At 44.9% G+C, this 24590-nt stretch overlaps 1 protein-coding gene across 4 annotated transcripts in view; it reads left to right on the forward strand.

Moving 5' to 3' along the window:
• The window catches only part of REV1 (REV1 DNA directed polymerase), a 489784-nt gene that overhangs the window by 369373 nt on the left and 95821 nt on the right, over nt 1–24590 (forward strand). For all 4 annotated transcript variants that reach the window (XM_085622772.1, XM_085622774.1, XM_085622773.1 and 1 more), the window contains one exon: nt 10434–10593. In XM_085622772.1, the coding sequence (XP_085478898.1) occupies nt 10434–10593 (160 nt within the window). The remainder of the gene's footprint in view (nt 1–10433; nt 10594–24590) is intronic.

Genomic DNA, 24590 nt, shown 5'->3' on the forward strand with positions numbered 1-24590 from the left:
TGAGTTATATTCCCAATTCCCAGGGGAGCCCCCTACTCTTTGTGCGCTACAAACCCTGCTGACTAGTACAGCCCGCAGGAGTTTGATCACTCAACTATATGTTACGACGTAAACAGATAGATCATCGACCCCAGATAAAGTGCTGGAGAAATGGAATGAAGTCCTTGATAGGCCAATGGGATTGGTGGATTGAGAATTTTGCTGCATGCTGCTGAGCATGCTCACATCCAATGGCAACTTGCGCATCATACAGTTTAAGTATTTACAACAAATTTACTATATACCTGTTTAGTTATGCAAATATGGTCTTAGGGGAGATGTGAACTGTGTGTGATGTGGAGTGCAAGATGCAGAATTCCTGCATCTGACCTGGCTGTGCGCTTCTGTCAAGAGATTCTGGACTCAAATTTCAGATGCTCTAGCAGCTATGGTGTTGGAGCCCGTGGACTATAATCCTGTGATGTGTTGGTTTGGTCAGGGGCTTGCAACCGGCCAATCGTAAGTTTGTGGTAGTGGCTCTGAAGCTGGCAAAGCTCTCCACTGGGGCAAATGAGCAGTAACCAAATGGCAATGTGTCTCAGATCTGGTCGCCTGCAGGGACCAACTGGAACTTTATGCAGAAGAGCTACCACGTCCGTTGAGAAACAAAAGATTTTGCGGCCCCGTCACTGCATATCTGTTGTCAGTCTCAGAGGAGTATTAGAGGATTTTGTATCATGGAAGATGGGATTACCTGAAACTAAGACTAATGTTTTTAATCAACATTATGCAGCCTGAGCCATCAACTTCAAAGTCCCTGCTGCCATTTAATTAAGCCCTGACTTAGTTCTTTGTGGTGGTCTGGTCCAAGCCTTGTCGAACCCGCCCATGAGTCGCCTACTGCTCAGTGACAGACCCGCGCTGGATGATCCTGTCTTCCTGTCACAGCATTCTTTTCCTGAAAGCCTTCCTTTTAAAGGCTCTGGAAGCAAAGGTAATTCAAACTTTTTTCTAATTGTACTAGCAGAAAGAGAATCAAAGATGATAGACGTTATGGGTAAGAGAGTCGCCTCTTCGACTAGCCTTGAGCTTTACTCAACAAATGCAGTGTTCTTTTGTGTTGCTACACCCATACCCTCTGGGACATGGCAAGTAAGATTTTACCTGCTCTGTCAGCCTATTTTTTTAACTCCTTCACCCAGACCGTACAGTATGGCTATGATACAGCAAAGTATATTTTGTGGTCTAAGCTGGTATTATGGATTGCATTGCCCAGGCTATGGGCACCAGTCCTGCCACTCAGCATCATGCTTAGTTGTGTGCTACTGGGTTTTGTCAGGCACATTCATGTTTCACGAAAGGACATGCTGTTTGATGGAGTCTCGTATTTCCTAGATAGAGACGGTGGCCCTAGTGGCGCTTTTGAGCTGATGATTAGCGCTTCACCATTTCCTGATACTTCCGTGCCAATCCCTGTGGCAGGATTGGGACAGTCGAGGGTTTTTGAATCTCCAAATCACAGCCGACAGGAAGGCCTGATTAGGATCCAATCTGCATAATACTCAGTTCTTTTCAATACCAACTCATTTGTTGATGTGCAAGTCTCAACTTGAACATAGTTTTCTATTTTCAAACTGACAAGTCTGCAGTAGTAGCAGATGGCTTGGTCCTTCCATGAAACTCCCACAGTCCTGATGATGACCCAGTAATTGCTCTGGGTTGAAAAGTCGTTGACTTATATGACAATCTCAGCTAGTCTTGGATTTAATCGCCTAGTGACTTTTTGGATGCTGTATTATCTGCACCACTTATGACAAAGAGTTGTGTCTCCATTGTACTGTTGCTTTCAAACAAACCCTACCTGTTGTTCTATGTATCACCATGTGAGCATCTAAGAGTACCGGGCACTTTAGTTCGAAGCCGTAAATGTTTTGTACTTTTGCAAATGGTTATGTTTTTTATCAACTGGTTCTCAGTGATTCCGATTTATTGCAAATTATAGAATTTTTGTGATATAGCTTACCCTCCAACAGCTGTTTGTGCCAGTATGGATCAGGATTCAGCACGGCCTTCCAAGCTGGCATGTAATTATTTCTGATTGATGAGTCCTTCAGATAGGTCAGTTGGGTTGCTTCCTATTTTTCAGACCTACTCTTGCATTCATGGACAGATCATGCAAATATTTCCTAATAAGTGCTGTCCTTATACAATGGCACAGCTGAGGAAGGGCTCCCCAAGAATGATGGTAGATTTAGACCTTAGGCTATTGAACGCCTTTTACAGGCAGAAAAAGGCCAAAATGTTGGCCCATGTCTAGGTCCTGTTAGCCTTGTTTTCCGATGTTTGTTTGCATGGTGTCTTATGATTTGCAGAATGTGTACATCCTTGTGCCGATCCTGCTGTTCCACAGGGTGTACCTCTGCTTTCTGGTGGGGTCAGAAATGTTTTCAAATCACTGGCATGGCTAGTGGCCTTACCTTTAGGTATTCACAATGGTCATGTCCGTAGAAGTGGCTCATCTTTGCTGGTCGGTGATGCATGTATTCTGTGATCCTGATGTTTCAGACTAAAGTGTTTGTTGTGGAACTGATGGTTCTGAGGCTTCTGCCATGTGCATCATGCTGGTGCTTCATGCCCATTCGCACATGCAAGCCCTTCAGTGGAACTTTTAACTTCAATGGACCCAGAACTGGGGATGCCTTTTGGACAGCATCTGCATATAGGATGAAGCGGCTCAGGACCTTCACTGTTGGATGTCAGAAACCACAGGCAGCAGACCGTTTTCCTTGCCCCATCCAGAGATTACAGTGGTGATGGACACATCATCTGTGAGTTGGGAAGGTCACCTGTACGATGTGGAGGTTCAGGGGACTCTGGCTTCTATGCAACAGCATCATAACATCAGTTTTTTGGACCTGAACATCATCTGTCTGGCCCTTAAGGATGTTCTGCCTTCCATCAAGGGCAGATAGATCCAGGTTCTAATGAACACTAGCACCATGTGGTGCAGCAGCAAGCAGGGCATGTGTGGTCCTGTGCCCTCTGTCTGGGAGCAATGAGGGTGTGGCGGTGGTTGGATGTTCACAAGATCTCTCTGACATAGTCACCTTGCAGGGTCTCCCATCATCAGGGTTGACTATATCAGCAGGCCATTAGTGACACTTCCATGCAGAGGTGGTACATATGTACTTTCACTCAATGGGGCATGTTCTCAGTAGAGCTGTTGGCTACCTGTGCAAATACTTTTTTGTTCTAGAGTTTTCATCTCAAGGGTCTCTAGGAGATGCCTACATTAGGATTCCAGCTTCCTCCATGCATTTCTGCCCCTGCCACTGATCCTGCTGGTCCTAAAGAAAATCAGTCTGACCAACTGTGTCTTTTTTCGGGTAGTCGCTTCTGAGCCTCATGCCATCAAGCCGCAGTCCTTGTCAGTCAATGTACACTACCTTCCAGTCCAGTCACTATACACTACTTTCTTCAATGTCAAGCTGGTATTTATGACTTGTGCATTCTTTCTTCTGAATGTGGTGCCTTTTATGTGTGTCAATCCATCACTCATTCCACCCATGTTCTTCTCTCTGCTGCATCCCTCTAAATAGAAGGAGAGGTTGTTCTGGTTTGATCAGCAGTGAGCTCTTAGCTTCTACTTCAGTAGGACTAAGAAATAGCTAGTTGTCGATCAACTTTTCATTGGATCTGCTGGTGCAAGAAAGAAGGCGCATTAGAAACAGACTGTTCGAGGCATATGAGCTGCAGATTATATACTGTGCATAGATCGCCATCTGGTGTTGGGCCCGGATGTTTGCAGTTTGTTTTTCCTCTTGGAAAGTCTTTGGGAGTCACGAGGTCGGTGACTCCTCCTCTGGTTAGTATTGCGCATGGGGTTCGGCTCCATCCTCAGATTGTTTTTTTCCGCCATCGGGCTCGGATGTAAACTTCGCGCTCCGGTTCCGAACTCCCCAGTTCACCGATCGACGCACAAATCCTCGCTCATCGAGCTTCTTCAAAGACATAAATCATCTTATTCATCTTCTCTTCGGCACTTCTTCGATTCCGGTGGTCGACGGCGGCCTTCGGGCCTATTCCGGCTCCGGTCTCGGCTGATGGAAAGAAGTGCCCTCGATGTGGGTCCAAGTTTCCCCACACCGATCTCCATGAGGTGTGCAACCTCTGCCTCTCCCCAGAACACGAGGCCCGAGACTGTCCCGCCTGCAATTCTTTTCGCTCAAAAAGACCATTCGAGATCGACGGGCTAGACGCAACATGGTGCACTCCTCGACCTCCGATCCAGTCGACATCTTCGGGGACGACGTCGAAGCTCCGGGACAGCAGGACATCGAACAGGAGGACGACGACCTCGTCAGCGCTTCCGAGGCCGACGACTCAGATGTGGAGGACATCACCCCGGCGCAGCGGGTCGTGAGTACAATTCCCCCTCCCACGCCGATCCCGAAAAAGGCTTCGGTCACACCTTCGCCTAGGCAAGACCAAGGACACTGCTTCTCACACCCCACCTTCGGACCCGGTGAAGAAGCCTTCTAAGCCTTCCGGCAGCTCGGGCTCGAGCCAACCGGCCACCGGTGCCGACAAACACCCTTCGGCACCGAAGAAAAAATCGGCCTCCACCTCCACACCGAACCCGGCACCGAAGTCTTCGGTGCCGAAACCTGCTCCGGCGCCGACCACACATCACAAGACCCTCGGCAACGACACTCCCGTGCCGAGACCCCCTTCGGCACCGACCAAAAAACCGGAGGTTCCCAGGAAGCACGGCTTCGACAAACCTAAGAAGCCGTCGGCCCCGAAACCTTCGGCGCCGACCGAACAACCAGTGTCACAGGAGCTCTTCACGCCGGATCCTTTGCAGAAAACCCTCACCAAGGATCCACAGACCGGACACTTGACATTGTCTTCAAAAAAGAGACACTTGGACAAGCCGGCTCCGCCTCCACCTCCAAAGAGAAAGGACATTGCTACCTCTCCTTTCAGGGTGCCTTCCCCACCTCCTTTACCTCCTCCACCCTCTCCACCTCCACCCCCTCCACCTCATCGTTCCCCCACCTTGTCTCCTGTCCCAGACGATTTGGGGGACCCTTACTATGATCCAGCAGATGTGCCACAAGATCCCACCCCTACTGGATCCCCAGACCCATGGGATGATTATAACAATCCGGACATCCCAGATGTTCCACAGGATGACCTTTATCCATCTAGGCCATCCCCTCCTGAAGATTCCTTGGGTTTTCACCACTTGTTACAACGGGCGGCACACTACCACGGGGTGGAGTTACATACCGACCCAGTAGCGGAGGACTTCCTCCTAGACACCTTTGATGATACACATAGGTCCACTGCCATTCTACCTATATTAAAGGGCGTAATTAAACATGCCCCTGAGGTTTTTAAAGACCCAGTCAGGGCGGGTCCTAAACCCTCGGATAGAAAAGAAGTACAAAGCCGCCCCTACAGACCCTTCTTACATTAAGGGCCCTGCACCATTAGATTCCCTAGTGGTATCTACAGCCAGGAAGCGCTCAAATTCTCAGGCGTCAGGCGAGGCGCCCCCACCTGACAAAGAGTCCAAGCTCTTAGATGCGTCAGGGAAGCGCACTGCATCACAAGCGGCCAATATATGGCGTATTGCCAATACGCAAGCACTGTTGGCCCGATACGACAGGGCGCACTATGATGAGCTAGAGACCATCATGCACCATCTCCCTGAAAAGTACAAGACTAGGGCTAATGAACTTATTCAAGAGGGAAAAAAAATAACCAATACCTCGATACGATGTGCCCTAGATGCGGCAGATACAGCCTCCAGGGCCATAAACACCAGTGTCCTTCTCCGTCGCCATGCCTGGCTCAGGGTTTCAGGGTTTAAACCAGAGGTTCAAGCCTCTATATTAAATCACCCATTCGACCAAGATCATCTATTTGGCCCTAAAGTAGATGAAGCCCTGGAAAAAATGAAAAAAGATACAGACACGGCGAAATCTATGGGAGCCCTACAAACACAGACTTCCAGGCGCTCCTTTCGCCATTCTTCCTTTCGGGGCATGGGCAGAGGCTATTCATCGAACAGTGCATCCACGTCCTATAAATCCCCTCCTCAGTCTACCTTCACAAAGGGTTATCAAAGAGGCGGATACAGAGGCAATAATAATAAGGCCAGAGGCAAAACAAATACCGCCCGCTCTGCCACACCTCCTGCCCAATGACTTTTCCCCGCTCCCTCCAGACTATTCCACTCCGGTCGGAGGCAGACTACGACATTTCCTTCACGTCTGGGAGACAATCACCTCAGACAGATGGGTGACACAAATCATTCAGTCAGGATATTGCCTGGAATTAACACCTACACCCCCCAACATTCCACCCAGGCATCGCCCTATGTCGCAAGAACATACTGCGCTACTGACACAAGAGGTGATCTCCCTCCTGCAAAAAGGAGCAATAGAGCAGGTCCCCATAAATCAACGAAATTTAGGGGTCTACTCCCTGTACTTTCTAATTCCAAAGACAGACGAGACCCTACGACCTATCTTAGATCTCAGACCTCTAAACACTTACATTAATTCGGACCATTTTCACATGGTAACCCTCCAACAGGTTCTTCCACTTCTCTCCCAGAACGACTTTCTCACCTCTCTGGACTTGAAAGACGCGTACTTTCACATCCCAGTACACCAATCTCACAGAAAGTACCTCAGGTTTGTGGTAGACGGACAACACTACAAGTTCAAGGTGCTCCCTTTCGGGGTAACAACAGCACCAAGGGTGTTCACCAAGTGCCTGGCAGTAGTGGCTGCACACCTCAGAAGACAGCACATTCACGTCTTCCCCTATCTGGACGATTGGCTGATAAAAGCCACGTCCTACCAACAGTGTGTGCGACATACCGCCGCTACTGTCCAACTACTTCACCAGCTAGGCTTCACGGTGAACCATCAAAAATCCCACCTGGTACCATCACACACAAAACAATATCTCGGCGCCACCATAGACACTTCAAAGGCCATAGCCTATCCCAACCCTGCCAGGATTGCAAAAATACAGGCGCTGCGTCAAAAATTCCTATCCCAACACTCTCTCCCAGCAAGAGTGTTTATGCAGCTTATAGGGATGATGGCCTCTTGCATCTTTATAGTGCCACATGCAAGACTCCAAATGCGCCCACTCCAAAAGTGTTTGGCGCGCCAGTGGAACCAGGCCCAGGGGCAACTGACAGGTCTGGTGTTGGTAGACGGTCGCACCCATCGCTCTCTGCAGTGGTGGAACACCACAAACCTTTCCAGAGGTCGACCGTTCCTGGACCCGGTCCCACAAATAATCCTAACGGCAGATGCATCGCTCTCCGGCTGGGGAGCTCATCTGTTACATCTCACAGCACAGGGCACATGGACGCCGCAACAGAAGTTACTCCACATAAACCATCTGGAGTTACTGGCGATCTTCCTCGCCCTAAAATCCTTCCAGGCGCAGATTTCAGGCAAGGCAGTCCTCATTCGCACAGACAACATGACTGCCATGTACTACATTCAAAAACAGGGGGGCACACACTCTCCACAGCTCTCTCAGTTAGCACAGAGCATATGGAGATGGGCAATTCCACAAAATATTTTTCTCCTAGCCCAACACGTCCCTGGAGTACAAAACACCGTGGCAGATCTGCTGAGCAGACAGACACAGCAGATCCACGAGTGGGAACTTCACCCACAGGTTCTTCACCCGTTCTTTCAGAAGTGGGGGCATCCACACATAGACCTATTCGCCACCCACGAAAACAAAAAATGCCCAAGCTTCGCCGCCAGATATCCACACCCATTGTCCAAAGGCAATGCGATATGGATGAACTGGTCAAACAAATTTGCATACGCTTTTCCACCTCTCCCACTTATTCCATTAGTGGTGCGAAAGCAACAGCAGCATTCCCTGACTCTGATCCTAGTAGCTCCAACATGGGCCAGACAACCGTGGTACACCACACTGCTGGAACTCTCAGTAGTACCACACCAAAAGCTACACCTCTCACCATGCCTCCTAACCCAGAACCATGGAGAGATCAGGCACCCGGACCCAGCTCAACTCAACCTTGCGATCTGGCTCCTGTGGTCCTAGAATTTGGATACCTTAACCTTCCCCCTGATTGCATGAACATTATCAGGGAAGCTAGACGCCCTACTACTAAGGCGTGCTATGCAGCAAAGTGGAAAAGATTTGTTGTTTACTACCACAACAACACAATAAATCCCTTAAATGTATCCATACAACACATTATATGTTATTTACTCCATTTATAAAGGTGTAACCTAGCATATACCTCCATTCGGTTACACCTTGCTGCAATTGCTGCCTATTTACAAAACAGGCAGCACCTCTCACTTTTCAAAGTGCCTGCCATCAAAGCCTTTATGGAAGGCCTCAAAAGAGTAATTCCACCCAGAGTGCCACCCTCACCTGTTTGGAACTTGAATATAGTCCTCACACGGTTAATGGGACCCCCTTTCGAACCATTACATAAGTGCGAGCTGCAATTCCTCACATGGAAAACAGCTTTTCTAGTGGCCATCACTTCCCTCAGAAGAGTTAGTGAAATACAAGCACTCACTATACAGGAACCTTTTCTTCAGATGCATCACAACAAGGTTGTACTGCGCACCAATCCCAAGTTTCTACCCAAAGTCATTTCTCCATTCCATCTAAACCAGTCGGTAGAATTACCAGTCTTTTTCTCGCAACCCCAAACAGTTGCGGAAAGAGCCTTACACACACTGGATGTTAAAAGGGCTTTACTTTACTACATCCAGAGAACACAACCTTTCAGGACAACCAAACAGCTATTTGTTTCCTTCTCCCCACCACATAAAGGCAACCCTATTTCTAAATCAGGGATAGCTAGGTGGATTGTAAAATGCATACAGATTTGCTACCACAAAGCAAAACGAACGCTATCGGTTCCCCCTAAAGCCCACTCTACAAGGAAGATAGGGGCTTCTATGGCTTTCCTAGGGAACATACCACTAGATGACATCTGCAAAGCAGCAACATGGTCAACACCAAACACCTTCACAAAACATTATTGTGTAGATGTGCAAACCAAGCAACAAGCTAGTGTGGGCCAAGCTGTACTAAAAACACTGTTTCAGACAACTGCAACGGATACCGGTGGTCGCCGCTAGGGTTGGGTACTGCTATATAATCTATGCACAGTGTATAATCTGCAGCTCATATGCCTCGAACGGAATATGCTACTTACCAGTATGCATCTGTTCTTGGCATGTAGAGCTGCAGATCTATACACGCCCACCCGCCTCCCCGGCTACCTGTATCCGTTCCAGTCTTATCTTATTTAGATACAATACACATGGGTTTCATTACTGTTACTACTACGCTCCATCTTTCCCTGCTGGCGAAAAACAATCTGAGGATGGAGCCGAAGCCCATGCGCAATACTAACCAGAGGAGGAGTCACCGACCTCGTGACTCCCAAAGACTTTCCAAGAGGAAAAACAAACTGCAAACATCCGGGCCCAACACCAGATGGCGATCTATGCACAGTGTATAGATCTGCAGCTCTACATGCCAAGAACAGATGCATACTGGTAAGTTGCATATTCCTTATCACAATGGATTGTCCTTTGCATCCAACTGTGTTATGCCTTGGCCAAAAAAATCCTACCTGAAGGCCTTGGGGATCATTGTACCAGGGCACAGACCATGAGTACCTGGGGTTTCCCTATTTTGGATTCCTGGCAGGCAGCCACGTGGTCATCTATCCATAATTTCACAATACACTGCTACTTCGATTTTCAAATCCGCAGGGAGGGTAATTTTGCCCACTTGGTCTAGCAGAACTTTGTGGTGTACCATGCTCTTCAGACCCACCTCCTTGGGGTGCACTGTTTTGGTGTTAATTCACAAGGGGAGGAATTCGCGGTTAGAAGTATCCATCAGAATAATAAGTTAACATTAGTAATTCTCTTCTTGGTGTATCTAACCACATATTCCATACTGTCTTTCTTCCTTCTTACTCTGTAGAGTGAACTTTTCAAAGTTAATTATAATCCATGTTAGATTTTGTACACTGTCCATGGTCTCAATTTGCTGGTCACTCTTCTGAGGGAGTGGTACTGTATGTGATTCCATTCTATCGTTCTGAAGTGGGGGACAGCATTACAGCGGAGGCTGACGGTGCCACGTGTTGGCCTGCTTTAATAATTACATGAGTTTTAAGGTGCAGTTTTGTGCCAAGGGAACTTCACAAGGTGAGGGATGCATGTCCACCAGAAAGAGTGTTATCGAATTAATATAATTTATTATTTTGAACTTTGATTACAAGGTGCCAAGGTGAACTTTTACTTCCATTCTTGTGAAAATCTAAATAATGCCAAGTCATAAATAGCAATTGTCTAACCAATACATTGTAGAAATAATTATGCATATGTTGTTGTCAGGTTGGAATTCAGATGCACCAACTAGTTCCAATCCATATGCCACCTTCTGCTGGGTCTTCAACTAAACACCCTGGCCTTCTCCCCATTGGAACACGCTCAGTCATTGATCTACTCCAAATTCAAAAATCAAAGAAACACCCAAACGATGAAAATAAAAAAGGTGAGTGCTGCATTTTTTGTAAGTGAACAGTGCGCAAAGGATGAACAGTAGCAATTTGCATCTTAAGGCAGAAAACTATGTTCAAGTAACTTGTTATTTTTTCATCACCCCACTACGCACATTAGCTACAAATTACATATGTTTAGCTTGCATTTACTGCATTAGACGTTTGGTAGAATTTGGTTTCCAGTTATCGTACTGAAACCATTACATTTTTAAAAGTTTTATATAGAGACTTGGCCGGCTGGTCCCCTTTTTGTAGTCTTCATCCATAAGAAGTGAACCCATCCTTGCTTTTTAAAAACTATCTACATTATTTCCCATCTAATTCACACATTACACAATACTGATGAAGCTAATGAATTAGAAAATAATCAATAGGAAAAGTGGACATCAACGCTCAAACTTTTTAACATAACTTATGCATAAAACAAACTGTATGTTAATATATCAATTTACATCAACATTTTAAAATATCATTCATGCAAATCCCTTATTTCTTTCGCTTTGGTCATAAAGAAAAATGGTTCTCCTTATGGTTGGCTTTATACCTTCCATCTCTCACTTGTTCATTATTAGGTCTGCTTTTTTCTAATATTGTGTTAACAGTACGTGAAGAACAGAAGCATGAAATATAAAGCTCTTACATAGATGTACTCGGATACATATGAATATTCTTTGGGAAGGCCTTAGCCTTATCTGAGGAGAGTGCTATCAGTGTTTCTTCGCCATAATGCAAAATGTAATAAGTACTTAAATGGTCTCTCATTTAATGTAATTATGTATTGATACATACCAACATTCAGGCATTATTGCATGCTTTTAGCAGTTTACCATGTGAGTTTCCTTATAGTGTATTGAAGGCTCAGTAGACTATGCCCGTGCCATGCTCGCTCTTTGATTACCTTAATTGCAGTGCCTCAAACCTGCCCCATACTGTTTCAAATCTTGTGGTGAATGCTTGAGTTGATTCTCTTACATAGCATCTGGGTATGTAAACATTTTAGATAGGGGGTGAAAGAGGTCACCATTGTACATAACAATGAACTACCACAGAATCAAACATTTGGGCTGTCTGATAATAATGGGTGGTATCAAAGCTGATTTTCTGGTATTTTATTGAAAGAGATTGAGCAGGGCGCTTTTCTTCATGCAGTACATCAATGTGGTTTCTAAATATGGGCTGGTCCAGATGTGCCCTTTTGGCCTGGTCCTGACCTCCCCTGCTGAAACTTGGTTTTGGTCCGGGTCTCATCTTGAGTAACCAAGTCCTAATCACTTCCCAATACTTCCCAAGTGTCCAGAGAGCCTTTGTTTCTGGATCCCACATCAGAGTATCCACCTTCCTATAAGGTATCTCGTAGAACTGCTGTTGATTATATTGTACATTAATACAGGTATTCCTTAAATGACTTATACTGGTTCTAGAGATCAAGGCGTCCAGAAACCTAGCCTGTATTCACAGTCTTGTATGGAACTACATCACATAATCCTGGTTGTCTCTGATTATATGGAGGATATAAAGCAGTGCCATCTGCCTCCCCTGTGCCTTTCCAATGAGATGCACTGGGGAAGGGGTTAAAGAGCATGAGACCTGCAATGGTCTTTGCGTGAAAATGAAAAGGGGAGGGCTGACCCTATTTTAAGGTGAGATTTCATTCATAAGGAGAACATGCTAGTACAACTAGGCTAGCTAAGCTCATACTTTGACTTGCTTGTTGGGCAAGACCACCTCTGCCACCAAAAGTATGGTTTTAATACAGTGCCAGATGTTTACTGCTTCATGACTGGCATTATCCAGAGTGTGGCACCTTGCCACATTTTATGACCTGGTAGCAGCTGTAGCACCTCTTGTGTTCGCAGACATCTGGCTTGTGAGGCTGTCATGTGTTCTTACACTGGAAGAGAAGGTGAAGACATCATTAAAGAGGGTATTTTCTGGTGTCAGCCTTACCTCGTGGGCTGGGGACTACAACACTTTAGAAAAAGAGGCTGACTTCTTCTCTAATGTGAGGTGATGACTTCTCCAGCAATGTGGGATATGGCGCTAGTAGCGTGGAGACATAGAACTCCTAAGGTCCTTGACGATGGTGCCCAGTAAAGCTGTGTGTGGATGCCTTCTGAATCTGAGACCCTTTGAGTCAAAAGCATGCCCACACCTTTTTAAGATCAGCATTATTATTTTTTGTAAATACAGCTCGATACACTGTGTACCACCTTTGCACTTAGGATGGTTCCAGAGGGTGTTGACGTAAATTAGAGCCTCCATGTTATTACCAGCAACTGCCCTATGTCCCCAATCCTGACTAAGATCTGGCAAGTCTGTTGCAGCTCTTTGTCTGAAAATCTAAAAAGGTAAAATCCCTGACTTCTGTGTCCTGGAGAAGAAGCACTTTATTGAATGTACATTGCTGCAATTCAAATGTCATCTCCACCAGCTGCCCTCCAAACACATCAAGAGTGTAGCTCTGATGTAAGGTATCTCACGATCTCTGTTATTTCCCTACCAGAAGGAATTGTGTGACTACCATTCATAAGAATGAAGGGAGTAAGCAAGTTTAGGCAGACACAGTTGTCACTTCGAGGACCAGCAGGACTGGGTTCTAAACGACCAAGTTATAGAAAGCATTTTCCAAGAATGGGGTCGGCCAAGCATCGACCTGTTCGCAGACGACACAAACAAAAAATGCCGAGACTTCACATCGAGATACTACCGACCAGGGTCGAAAGGGAATGCCCTTTTGATCAGCTGTTCAGGGGCATTTGTATACGCCTTTCCTCCCCTTCCACTCATACCGAAGGTCGTGACCAAGCTCTCCCACTCAGAAACAAGGATGATTTGAATTGCTCTGGACTGGCCGAGGCAGTGGTTGTAGCAGGACCTTCTACACCTGTTATAATGTCCACACAGGAGGCAGCCATAAAGACCGGACCTGCTGTCCAAGATGAACGGGAGCATTCATCACCCCAACGTTCCATCACTGAACTTGGCAGCATGGCTCTTGAGGTCCTCCAGTATGGTCATTTAGGCCTTCCACAAGACTGCATGACCATCTTAAAAGAGGCTAAAAGACCCTCTACAAGACACTCATACGCTTGTAAATGGAAACGTTTTTATTTATGGTGTGTGCAAAACAATTGTGATCCTACCAAGGGACAGAAGGAGGTGGTGTTGCCCTACCTGCTTCATTTAGCTAAGGCTGGCTTACAATTCTCTTCCATTAAGGTACACTTTGCTGCCTTTACGGCATATAGGCGTTCCCCTTCTTAGCCTTCCTTTTTTCAACTGTTGGTAGTAAAGGAATTCTTGCAAGGCTTAAAGAAGGTCTATCCTCCGGTTCGGCCTCCTTCTCCTCCCCGGGATGTGGTAAATAATGTAATTACCGGGACTTAATTTGATGCGGAAAATCTATAATAATAGCTCAGTAAAATAAGAGGCAGAATCCGTGGTATTAGAGGTTCGGAACGGGCTTTATTCCAAAATCAATTCGAATCGATGGACTCCATGTTCCATCACCACGAAGGTTCAGGAAGTGAAGAACAAACTTTATTGACAAGTAATCATTTTTATACAATAGGCGTTATAGTGAAACAGATGCAGGAGGCGTAACAGTTAATTACAAAGATAAGAACATACATGCGTAACAAGAATGGGTGTAACTGGGCGTAACTTAAAGAACGTCATTGGATACGATGTCATAAATGGGTGGTTCTACGGAAGAATTTCGCAACGTCAGCAGAAATACTTGGCAGAGATGCGCGCGCAGCAGCATGACGTGTGATTGACGTGCAACTAGGGGGTGAAGGGGACTTGACATTTAGCTCTACATGTGGAGACAGAAGTCTGGGGTTATGTCAACCTAATCCCAAATCATATCTAACATCCTATGTTTAAAGAACTGTGTTATCCAAAAAGAAAGGTCTCTTAGGATAGAATCTTATTCTATACTGACTATACTGACTGTTAGTGCGTGTACAAGCGTCTAAGTGTCTACACTAGATGCGAGGGCAGAAATCTTCCATAGTAACAGGGCTATGAATTACTTGCATAAAGACAGAGAAGCCGGGCCTTTTGCTCGGTAGCTGAAAGAATGTTTACTTAAACTACTAGACAGGAATGCATTGGATGAGGAGCGGAGCAGAGCAGATAATCTTGAAGGTGAAATACAGTTTTTGGCAGGCAGTCAGACAGGCCGAGTCAGGCACCGTTAGCCGCACAGGGAGTAGGACAAAGTTCATGGATACAGATGCGAGTTCAGACTGGAGCTTTCAGAGGCAGAAGACAGAAAAGGCTTAATGGCAGAATCAGGGCCTACTCGCCTGGACTGTAAAATAGGATAAATGAACCATATAAAGCCGGTGGCCTTTCATACTTAGGAATAGAATATCCGGCCCATTCATGGCGGATCTGAAAGAGGACATGTTGACGGTGGACGCACATGTGTTTGCGTCTTCATAACTGGAACTGGAGGAAACATACATGTACTTATGATTTATACATGAAACCGTTGGGGTCCAAGATAGGGGACATAACTGATCATAAGAATCCATATTTCCACATTCCCTCCTTGTCCCCTACTTGCCCTTAAGAGATATCAATCTTCATCAATCCGTTGATTTGTTCATATAACATCATTTGTTCTTCTTTCTTCTTCCGGAATCTTGAATGAAAACTTGGATGTGGGATACACGAGGTGGCACATAGACCACAAATCGCTGGCCCACATTGTAGGCATAAGCAGCAACTGAATAGTATGAGAAAGCCAATACCTAGGAAGGATAGGACCCTCCATCCAAAGGTAGATAATACACTCCAGAACCAACCGGACCAAGTCCAGGTGCCTGGATTCTGGTGTATCTGGCTTACAATCTTATGAAGGCGGGTTATGGCTTTATATACTGACGGCGAATTTTCTGGTATGAAAATGCAACAACTTGATCCGATGACCCTACAAGCTCCGCCCCTATCGGCCAGGATGACGTCAAGGACAAGACGATTTTGAAGCACAACAATCCGCATAGCAGACTGCTCTTCTGTTAAATTGCCTAAGGCGGAAATAGTTTCGTTTACTACTGCTTCAAGGGTTCTGGTTAATCTACGTATCAGCTTACTATTAGTGACTGTACCTATATAAGGAAAGAAACCTTTATTGAAATCTGTGTATTTCTCCCATGCTGTTTCAGTGTAATCGACTATTGGGAGATCTCTCTGCTGTCTATTGTGTACTAAATGAGTATTTCTATGATAATCAGGAGGAGCTAGGAAAACAGGTGGTAGAAGGAATGCTATGTAACAGGTACCATCCCAATCTAAAGGTAGGTGTATATATGCTGTCTGTCCACATATAAAATAGGAATGACGAGAAGCTCTAAATGTAGACTTGCCTTGATCACTGAATTTTATCACAGTGGTGCATTTACTATGGCCCATGTGTATGGAGCCATTCTTTCTTATGCATAGTTCCCCTTTAACTGGGAATACGGACATGGCAGGCAAAATTGGTGTAGCTTCAGATTCAACGTTCAGGATCATGAGGTTAAGTGTAAAATTACCTAATCCATATACTTCATTTTCTAGATCAGTTCCTGTTCTTTTGAGAAGTCCCTCCTTGTTAGGGTAGCAGACTTTAATCAAAGCTAAGTTCAGGTTTCCCCAAACCCAGTTGTCTTGATAAACTGCGGAATTCGAATCTAGGGAATTAATTAAACTAAACCATGCTCCACAGGAGCCATTGTGTGTGAACGGATATGGAAAGAGAGGCAGAATTCCCTTATAGTTCTGATAGGGAGGGAGTCGGCCACATATCCAACAATTTGTAGCATTGCTAGTCTGATGGGAATGATGTAACATACTAATAAAAGTGTTATTGCGCAGCGCAAATCTATATGACAACTCATGCGGGGGAAATTCACTAAAAGAATGTTCAGCAGTAACATTGTAAACATGTTTAGAAATAGGATAATATATGTGCAACAATATACTTGCAGCCATTATTAAAAGACATAAGAAAAATAAAATTAATAACGTCACTGTGCAATGACTACGCAGTGATTTACAGTACGCATGTTTCTTCAACTGGATTTGATTACTTCTTTCTCTATTCCGGTCCAGAGGATACATGTCAGAGACAAATTCAACCGATTCACCTTGGAGAGGACTTAAACAATCAAATTGTCTGACTTATTGGACCGTAGTTTTAGTCTATACAGTTCTGAGTTTGTTTTTTCAACCAAAGGAAGCTTTGAGTCTGTCTTTGAGGAAATACAGGGTTTAGTCTCTATATCGGATGGTAGTCCATGAAATTTCTTGATATGACTTGAATGTATCCAGCCTTTTCGACCTTCGATCTTCACGGCTGTCCTCGTGGTTAACAGTACGAGTTGAGGCGATTTCCACCTAGGATCCAGCTGAGACTTCCGGTCAAAGTTCCGTACTAACACCAAATCCCCCGGAACTACGTCGTGGGGTTTCACCTCGGTGTTGTCGGGAAAGGCTGCAGCTACCTGTGAACGACAAGATTGTAGTGCAGACATCAAGGAAGCCAGGTAATCTGTCAGCATATTACAGTCAATGTCAGTTATTTTACGAGGTATAGGCGTCCCCCACATATTTGGTGGTCTACCGAAGATCACCTCATACGGGGATAGCCCTGTTCGAGAGTGTGCTACCATTCTCATGTAAAAGAGTGCAACTGGTAAGGCTACTACCCAGTCGACACCTTTTTCTCTACATATTTTGGACAATCTTATTTTCAGAGTTTGATTATGTCGTTCCACGAGACCTGCTGCCTCGGGGTGTCGGACACAGTGAAATCTCCATTGATAACCTAACAAAAGTGAAACGTGTTTCATTAGTTCGGATGAGAACGGCTGGCCGTTATCTGAGTAGACAGCACGTGGTAAACCGTACCGTGGGAAGAATTCTCGAACCAACTGTTTGGCAGTAGTCGGGGCAGTGTAATCTGAAACCGGGTATGCCTCTGTCCAACGGGAAAGAGCACAAACAACTACAAGAACATATTTGAATCCTCGACATCGTTCCATCTGGATATAATCCATCTGGAGGACTTCAAAAGGGTGATCAGGAGGCTGAAATCCACCTTGTTCTACGGGAATGCTTTTACCTGGGTTAAACTGACAACAGATCATACAGGTACGAACTTTTTGTTTAGCTGCTGCTCGTAAATGTTTGTTGAACCAAATGTGTTGAATGCTGTCTAGCATAGCTTTTTCTCCTAGGTGCGCTGGACTATGTATTGTATTAATGATAACTTGGACCATTGAGTCGGGAAGAAACCATATAGATTTTTCTTTCGTCATCCATCCCTGATCGGTTTGGATCCCTCCTAATTCAGTCCATTTCTTTATTTCTTCTGGTGTAGCATGTGTCTGTATGTCAATTACGTCAAGAGCGGGATCCTTAACCGTCATACAATGTGTTGGTGTCGGAACTATTGTCTTTGTCATGTCAGATTTGTGAGTTTGAGCAGTCTGTTTAGCTGTTCTGTCAGCTAGATCATTGCCTTGGGAAATGATATCAGTAACTTTCGTATGAGCTTTACATTTCATAATTGATATTGCAGTGGGTAGATGTATTGCATCTAATAAGGCATGGATGAGGGGTCCGTGCTGAATGTGGGCACCGTGAGAAGTTAAATAACCTCTCTCTCGCCACAGCACGCCGAAGTCATGGACGACTCCGAATGCATAACGTGAATCTGTGTATATGTTGACTTTCTTATTTGTGGCTTGAATACAGGCTTGTGTCAGAGCGATGAGCTCTGCTGCTTGAGCTGACAAGGTATTAATACGATTTGTTTCAATGACTTCAGTGTCTGTTGTGACTGCATACGCGGCCACTAGCTCTCCTGTACTTGTTCTCATACATGAACCATCTACATACAACGTCAGGTCTGGATCTGTCAATGGGACGTCTGTCAAGTCTTGTCTGGGTTTCGTCGTGATAGTAATAACTTCAATACAATCATGTGCTAGTGGGTCTGTTCCGTTTACTGGCAAAAGTGTGGCAGGATTCAATGTACTACAACGTCTGATTTCTATGTGTGGCTGAAACAATGTTAGTTCGTAACCGGTGAGTCTTGCTATAGTCAAGTGTTGTGTCTGTGTGCGGTTCAAGAGAACCTCTACTGCGTGTGGTACTTGTACTGTCAATTGATGTCCTAACACTATGGCATCGCTTTGTCTGATTGCTAAAGCTGTCGCTGCCACTGATTTCAGGCACGCAGGCAGAGCCTGAGCTACGGGATCTAATGTACTAGAAAAATAAGCACATGGTTTGTGTGATCCTGCTTGTTCCTGTGAGAGTACTGACAAGGCAGTACCTTCGCGTTCTGTAACAAAGAGTGTAAACTGTTTACTGTAACATGGTGTTGCTAGAACAGGTGCTTGGCATAAAGCTTTCTTTAAACTTTCAAAGGCGTGTGTATGTTCTTGAGTCCAAGGGAGGACAGTCGATGTGGCCGCCTCCTGTGTTGTCAACTGAATAAGTGGTTTTGCTAGAAATGCATACTGAGGGATCCACTGCCTACAATATGAAGTGAGGCCTATAAAAGCCCGCACCTCCTTTTGTGTCTTGGGTACTGACATGTTATCAATTAACTGTATGCGGTCGGGTGTAAGCTGCCTTCCCTCCTTGGACAGCGAGTGACCAAGGTAAACAACTCGCTGGACACAGAATTGCAGCTTAGAAGGGGACACCTTGTGCCCTTTTTCGGCCAAAAATTGTAAAACCGTCAGTGAAGCTTTTTCACATTCAGGTTCGCTTCTAGCGGTGATCAGCAGATCATCGACATATTGAAGCAGGGCAGTGTTGACTGGCATGTGGATACTGTCAAGTTCTCGTTTCAGTGCTTGGCTATAGATGCTGGGGCTTTCTGTGAATCCTTGAGGTGCGCGCGTGAATTTAAAGCTTCGTCCATTTAAACTAAATCCGAACAAGTATTGGCTTTCCGGATCTATTGGGACGCTGAAAAAGGCATTCTTGAGATCAATTACAGTAAAGAATGTTGCTTCGGAATCAATGGTTGTCAGTAATGAAGAAATGTCTGGAACTACGGGGTATTGTGGTACAATACATTTATTTAATTCGCGCAGATCAATAACCAATCGATATACTGGCGAGGCTTTTGGATCAGTTCGTTTAAGGATCGGAATTATCGGGGAATTACATACATTGGAGTCGGTTTCCACAACCACACCTTGGGTAATAAGCTCGTCAATGATTTGCAGTAAAGCCACTACAGCATCTGGGGGTAACTTGTATTGTCGCATTCGTGGTAGTACCACTCCTGTCTTTAGTGTGACTCGATATGGTGTAATGTTCATGCAACCAACATCTGTAGGGCCTTGTGCCCATAAATGTGTGGGTAAAGTCTGCAGTCGGTGATCCATATCTCGGGACACATAGTGCCCCTTGAAATCACGTAAAAACAATCTTACTCCTTCCGGAGAACAACATATTATAGCTCCTAGAGCTTTCAATGTTTTTATACCTAACAGGTTTTCTGGACATGATTTAGTAAGCAATAAATCTGTAGTTCGTGTCAAAGGACCAATCGTAAGTGGAAGAGGCTGTGATACCTCATTAATTATAGGTTTTCCTGAAAAACCAAGGGAAATATTCTGTGAGCCTGAGAGGGGTGCCCCTGGAACTTCACTACGTTTTATTGTTGTTCGGCTTGCCCCTGTATCAAGTAAAAATTTCCTATCCTGGCCTAACAGTTCACTGTGTACATAAGGTCCTTCTTGATCTACAGGGACCTCGATAAGGGGTAAGCCAACTTCCCTCTCTAGGCTGTTTCATGAGTATCGTTGATAATCAGGGTAGTCATACTGTGCAGTCTGGTACATCTGTCGTGTCGTTGTTGGTGTAGCAGCAATAGGCTGCTGTGGTGGAGCTGGCATAGACTGTTGCGGAGCTGGCATGGCCTGTGCATGCTGCGGAGCTCCTGGTTGGTTCTGATCCTGTCTAAGTGGTCGTGGTCTTTCTTTTGTATTACCTATGGTGATATTATGTTTTAAAACTGGACAATCGTGTACATAATGACCTGGCTGTTTACAATAGTTGCATGTCCCTTTTACAGAACCTGCTGAAACACTAGACTGTGTCATACCCTTTTTATGACCGTCAGCTGGAACTGTCTGGGAAACTAGCATTTTCATTTTCGTGTCTTTCATGCGTCTTTGTTCATGTTCTTGTTCCTCTCTAATTCTATTGTGATGGTACTGTAGCATTTGTAACATTTGTGACGGAGTGTTACCTTGCCAGGTACTCTCGAATTTCAATACTCTATTCTTAACTTGGGGCAGGGCATTTTCAACTAATTTTGTCACAAACAGATGTGGATAAGATTCGCTACTTGCTTTTATTCCACTATTTATACCAAAACATTTTTCGAATCGGGCATAGAAATCACTAGTGTCTTCATCTTGCTTTTGTTTACAGGCTGAGATTGCACCCCAGTCTTCCTTTTTCGTAGTTAATAAACGTGGCAGTACCTGTACTAGTAAACCTGGTAGTGTTTTGGTCTTTTCCCCAAGCCCTGAACCTGGACCTCGAGCTTTTTCTTCGTTTTCTAATGCTGTCCAATCTATCTTCTGGTCTCCCACCTCCCAGTCCTTTTCCTTGAGTTTTTCGTAAATGCCCGCAGGCATTAATACCTTCAATATTGTCATAATGTCGGGATAGGTATATTCTCCCATGAGCAACATGTCTTTAATTTCACGGTGGAAACCCGCTGGGTCTTTGTCATGACTGGGTACCACTTTCTTCATTTCTAATAGTTCTATTTTAGATATGGGTGTGTATACAAACACACGTTTAAACTGATTGTCATCACCTTTTATCGGGTGCACTTCGCGTAAGGGATTCTGTCTATCCATATAATACGTCGTTCTTTCCTTGATGGGCAGTGAGACATGTTCGGGGCATACAAAAAGAATATACTGCTTTCTGGATTCCAGTATTTCTCTAATTAACTCAGTACCTGAACCTCTCCATTTATTCGTGAGTAATTCAGTTAACATATCAGGTAAGGGACCAGGATCGGAGTGTTGGCTTTTATATAATACGAGGAGTTGTTGAATCATGTAGATACCAGCTAAACGCTGTTCATCGGGGTTGAGGTTCAAAAACGTGTGTGCTAGTGTATCATCACTATATTTTCCGGGACTGTCAACCCAGTGAACGGCTGACCTGGCTAATTCTTGTTCGTCCATAGAATCGAGTATGTGATAACCCCTTCGTGCTCGGAGCAATTTGTCAGCGGCTTGGAACGAATGTTCGGGGGACCTTATATTTATTATTGGGTTTTGGAAATTTCTGTTATTATCTGAACGTATCGGACGTATCGGATCAGTAAAGCATCTAGTATTATTGCAAGATCTTCCTCTACCTACATAGGCCATAGTTTCTAACTGTCCTGTGGGCAGTTCTATTTCTTCCCCCTCTTCGGTTTGTTCAGGCTCGTCTATTGCTAATCTTTCTTCGTGTATTCGTTCTATTTCTTTGCGGATCTTGCGGCACATAGCTACTATACATGATCGTTTATCATGTCTCCCTTCTGATATATTCCGACTCCAGGTGGTAAGAATTTGCATTTCTTCCGGATTTACTCCTGGTCGGTCTTGATTTCTGACCACACAATTTATGAGGAAACGTAACAGTTCCCCCTGTATCTCCACTTTCTGGTACTCCAAGGCTCTATTAATACTTTCGGAATCTCGTCCTGACTGGACAAAATGATATATATTTTCTAAATGTGCAGTCATTCCTGGTAGCCTCCCTAAATATATTGCAGCTCGTCGGATACGTAATGATGCCAGCAGCATTTCATCCTTTTTGCCGGGCACAGGATCATATCTACAATCCATTAGAAGTTCTTTAAGCGTGTCGGGAGTTACTAGTTTGGGCGTACGTTGGTGGGTTGATTCTTGAAAGGAAAGTTTATTTACTCTGGGTGGCGTGGAAAAAATGTTTGTTGTACCTCCCGTAGCACCACCTGGGGTGCTGGATGTGAAAGGATTCGTTGAACGTGATATGGCAACCATAGTGGTGGGTGCAGCTGTAGAAACAGATGTGCTTGCCGGGACTTGTGTCGGAATTTGTTGTTGCGGAGGTACAGACGGAGGAGGGTCTTGGCGTTGAACCCCCTCGGCAGGCGGTCTATGTGGCGCAGCATTAGCATACTCGGGAGCTGCGTCGTCTAAATAAGAAGAAAGAAAAACATCTTCTGCGGTTCTGGGATGCCCTTTGGGATGTACTTTTATCGGAAACAATGGGGGTGGCAAGTCTTTGGGTATCTCCAGAGTAGCCTTAGGTAACCCTTCGGCCAGAAGAGGATACATACCATTCATAAGGGCATTTCTTTGTCTGTCTACTTGTTCTGCTTTTACTCGAGTACCTTCTTCAATTAATAAATTTTCTCGAACTTTATCTGAATTCTCCTTACTCTTCTCTTCCTGTCTACGTGCTTTTTCTGTACGTCTATACGATTCTTTACGCCATAATTCAATGGCATCTTTCTGTGATTGTCTAGCTTTCTTTTTCCATAATTCTTCCTCTACTTTCACGATACAATCTGCATCCCAGGTCCCAGCTGCGGGCCACCTCTGACTTTCTGGTAATTCCTTGGTGTAGTCTACCCATAAATCAAGAAATAATATGGCGTCTAGGCCATGTTTATGATACATGAAGTACCCTGGAGTGTCCCTAGGAGGAATGGGAACAGCTTCTTCGAGTACTCCTTTTCTAGTTTTGATCTGTCTTAATTTCGAAAAGAGCGGCATATTGAGAACTGATCTGATCTGATACCTAATTCTGAACACGTTTAATACAACAAAACACAATAATGAACAGTCATTCACACCACAATATGCAGAACATATTTAAAACATTTAACATTTAATATTTAATGAACAACAATGATGGCCATTTAGGGAACTAGTCACTAAACATGATACTCGGCATTAACTAGGTAATTCTGAATTATATACTAGACATACTTGATATACGGCTAAACAGTACAGATACACTGCTGAAACAGTGCAGACCGGATTTGTGTACCCAAACCCGTCTTGACCGGCACAACCTATGTGCACGTCAGAATGCCTCCCCGATAATGGTACTCACCGGGTAGCTCGGAACGGAAGGCCTCGGAACTGAACTGAACTGGACTCGGACTCGGACCGGACTGGACTCGACTCGAAACTTCGGAACTTCGGAACCTGGTGGGCCTCTGTATACCTCGGATCTTGCTCTCTCAGCTAAGCTCTGGTCGGGATACTTCGCACTTCTCACCGCCTCGTCTGGGTGTTGATCGCAGCCTCAGTTACCCCCGCTCGGCAGGAGGGAGATACAGGAAATCCTGTGGGTACGCGTTGTTGTCCGTCCAGCTGTGACAGGAGACCGGGCCTGCAACGCACCTCCGGCGCGTGAGATGAGAAAGTGTCCCTATTCGGGCGCCATTTATGTGGTAAATAATTTAATTACCGGGACTTAATTTGATGCGGAAAATCTATAATAATAGCTCAGTAAAATAAGAGGCAGAATCCGTGGTATTAGAGGTTCGGAACGGGCTTTATTCCAAAATCAATTCGAATCGATGGACTCCATGTTCCATCACCACGAAGGTTCAGGAAGTGAAGAACAAACTTTATTGACAAGTAATCATTTTTATACAATAGGCGTTATAGTGAAACAGATGCAGGAGGCGTAACAGTTAATTACAAAGATAAGAACATACATGCGTAACAAGAATGGGTGTAACTGGGCGTAACTTAAAGAACGTCATTGGATACGATGTCATAAATGGGTGGTTCTACGGAAGAATTTCGCAACGTCAGCAGAAATACTTGGCAGAGATGCGCGCGCAGCAGCATGACGTGTGATTGACGTGCAACTAGGGGGTGAAGGGGACTTGACATTTAGCTCTACATGTGGAGACAGAAGTCTGGGGTTATGTCAACCTAATCCCAAA

The sequence above is a fragment of the Triturus cristatus genome, chromosome 8, assembly GCF_964204655.1.
Source record: "Triturus cristatus chromosome 8, aTriCri1.1, whole genome shotgun sequence".
NCBI classification, from domain to species: domain Eukaryota; kingdom Metazoa; phylum Chordata; class Amphibia; order Caudata; family Salamandridae; genus Triturus; species Triturus cristatus.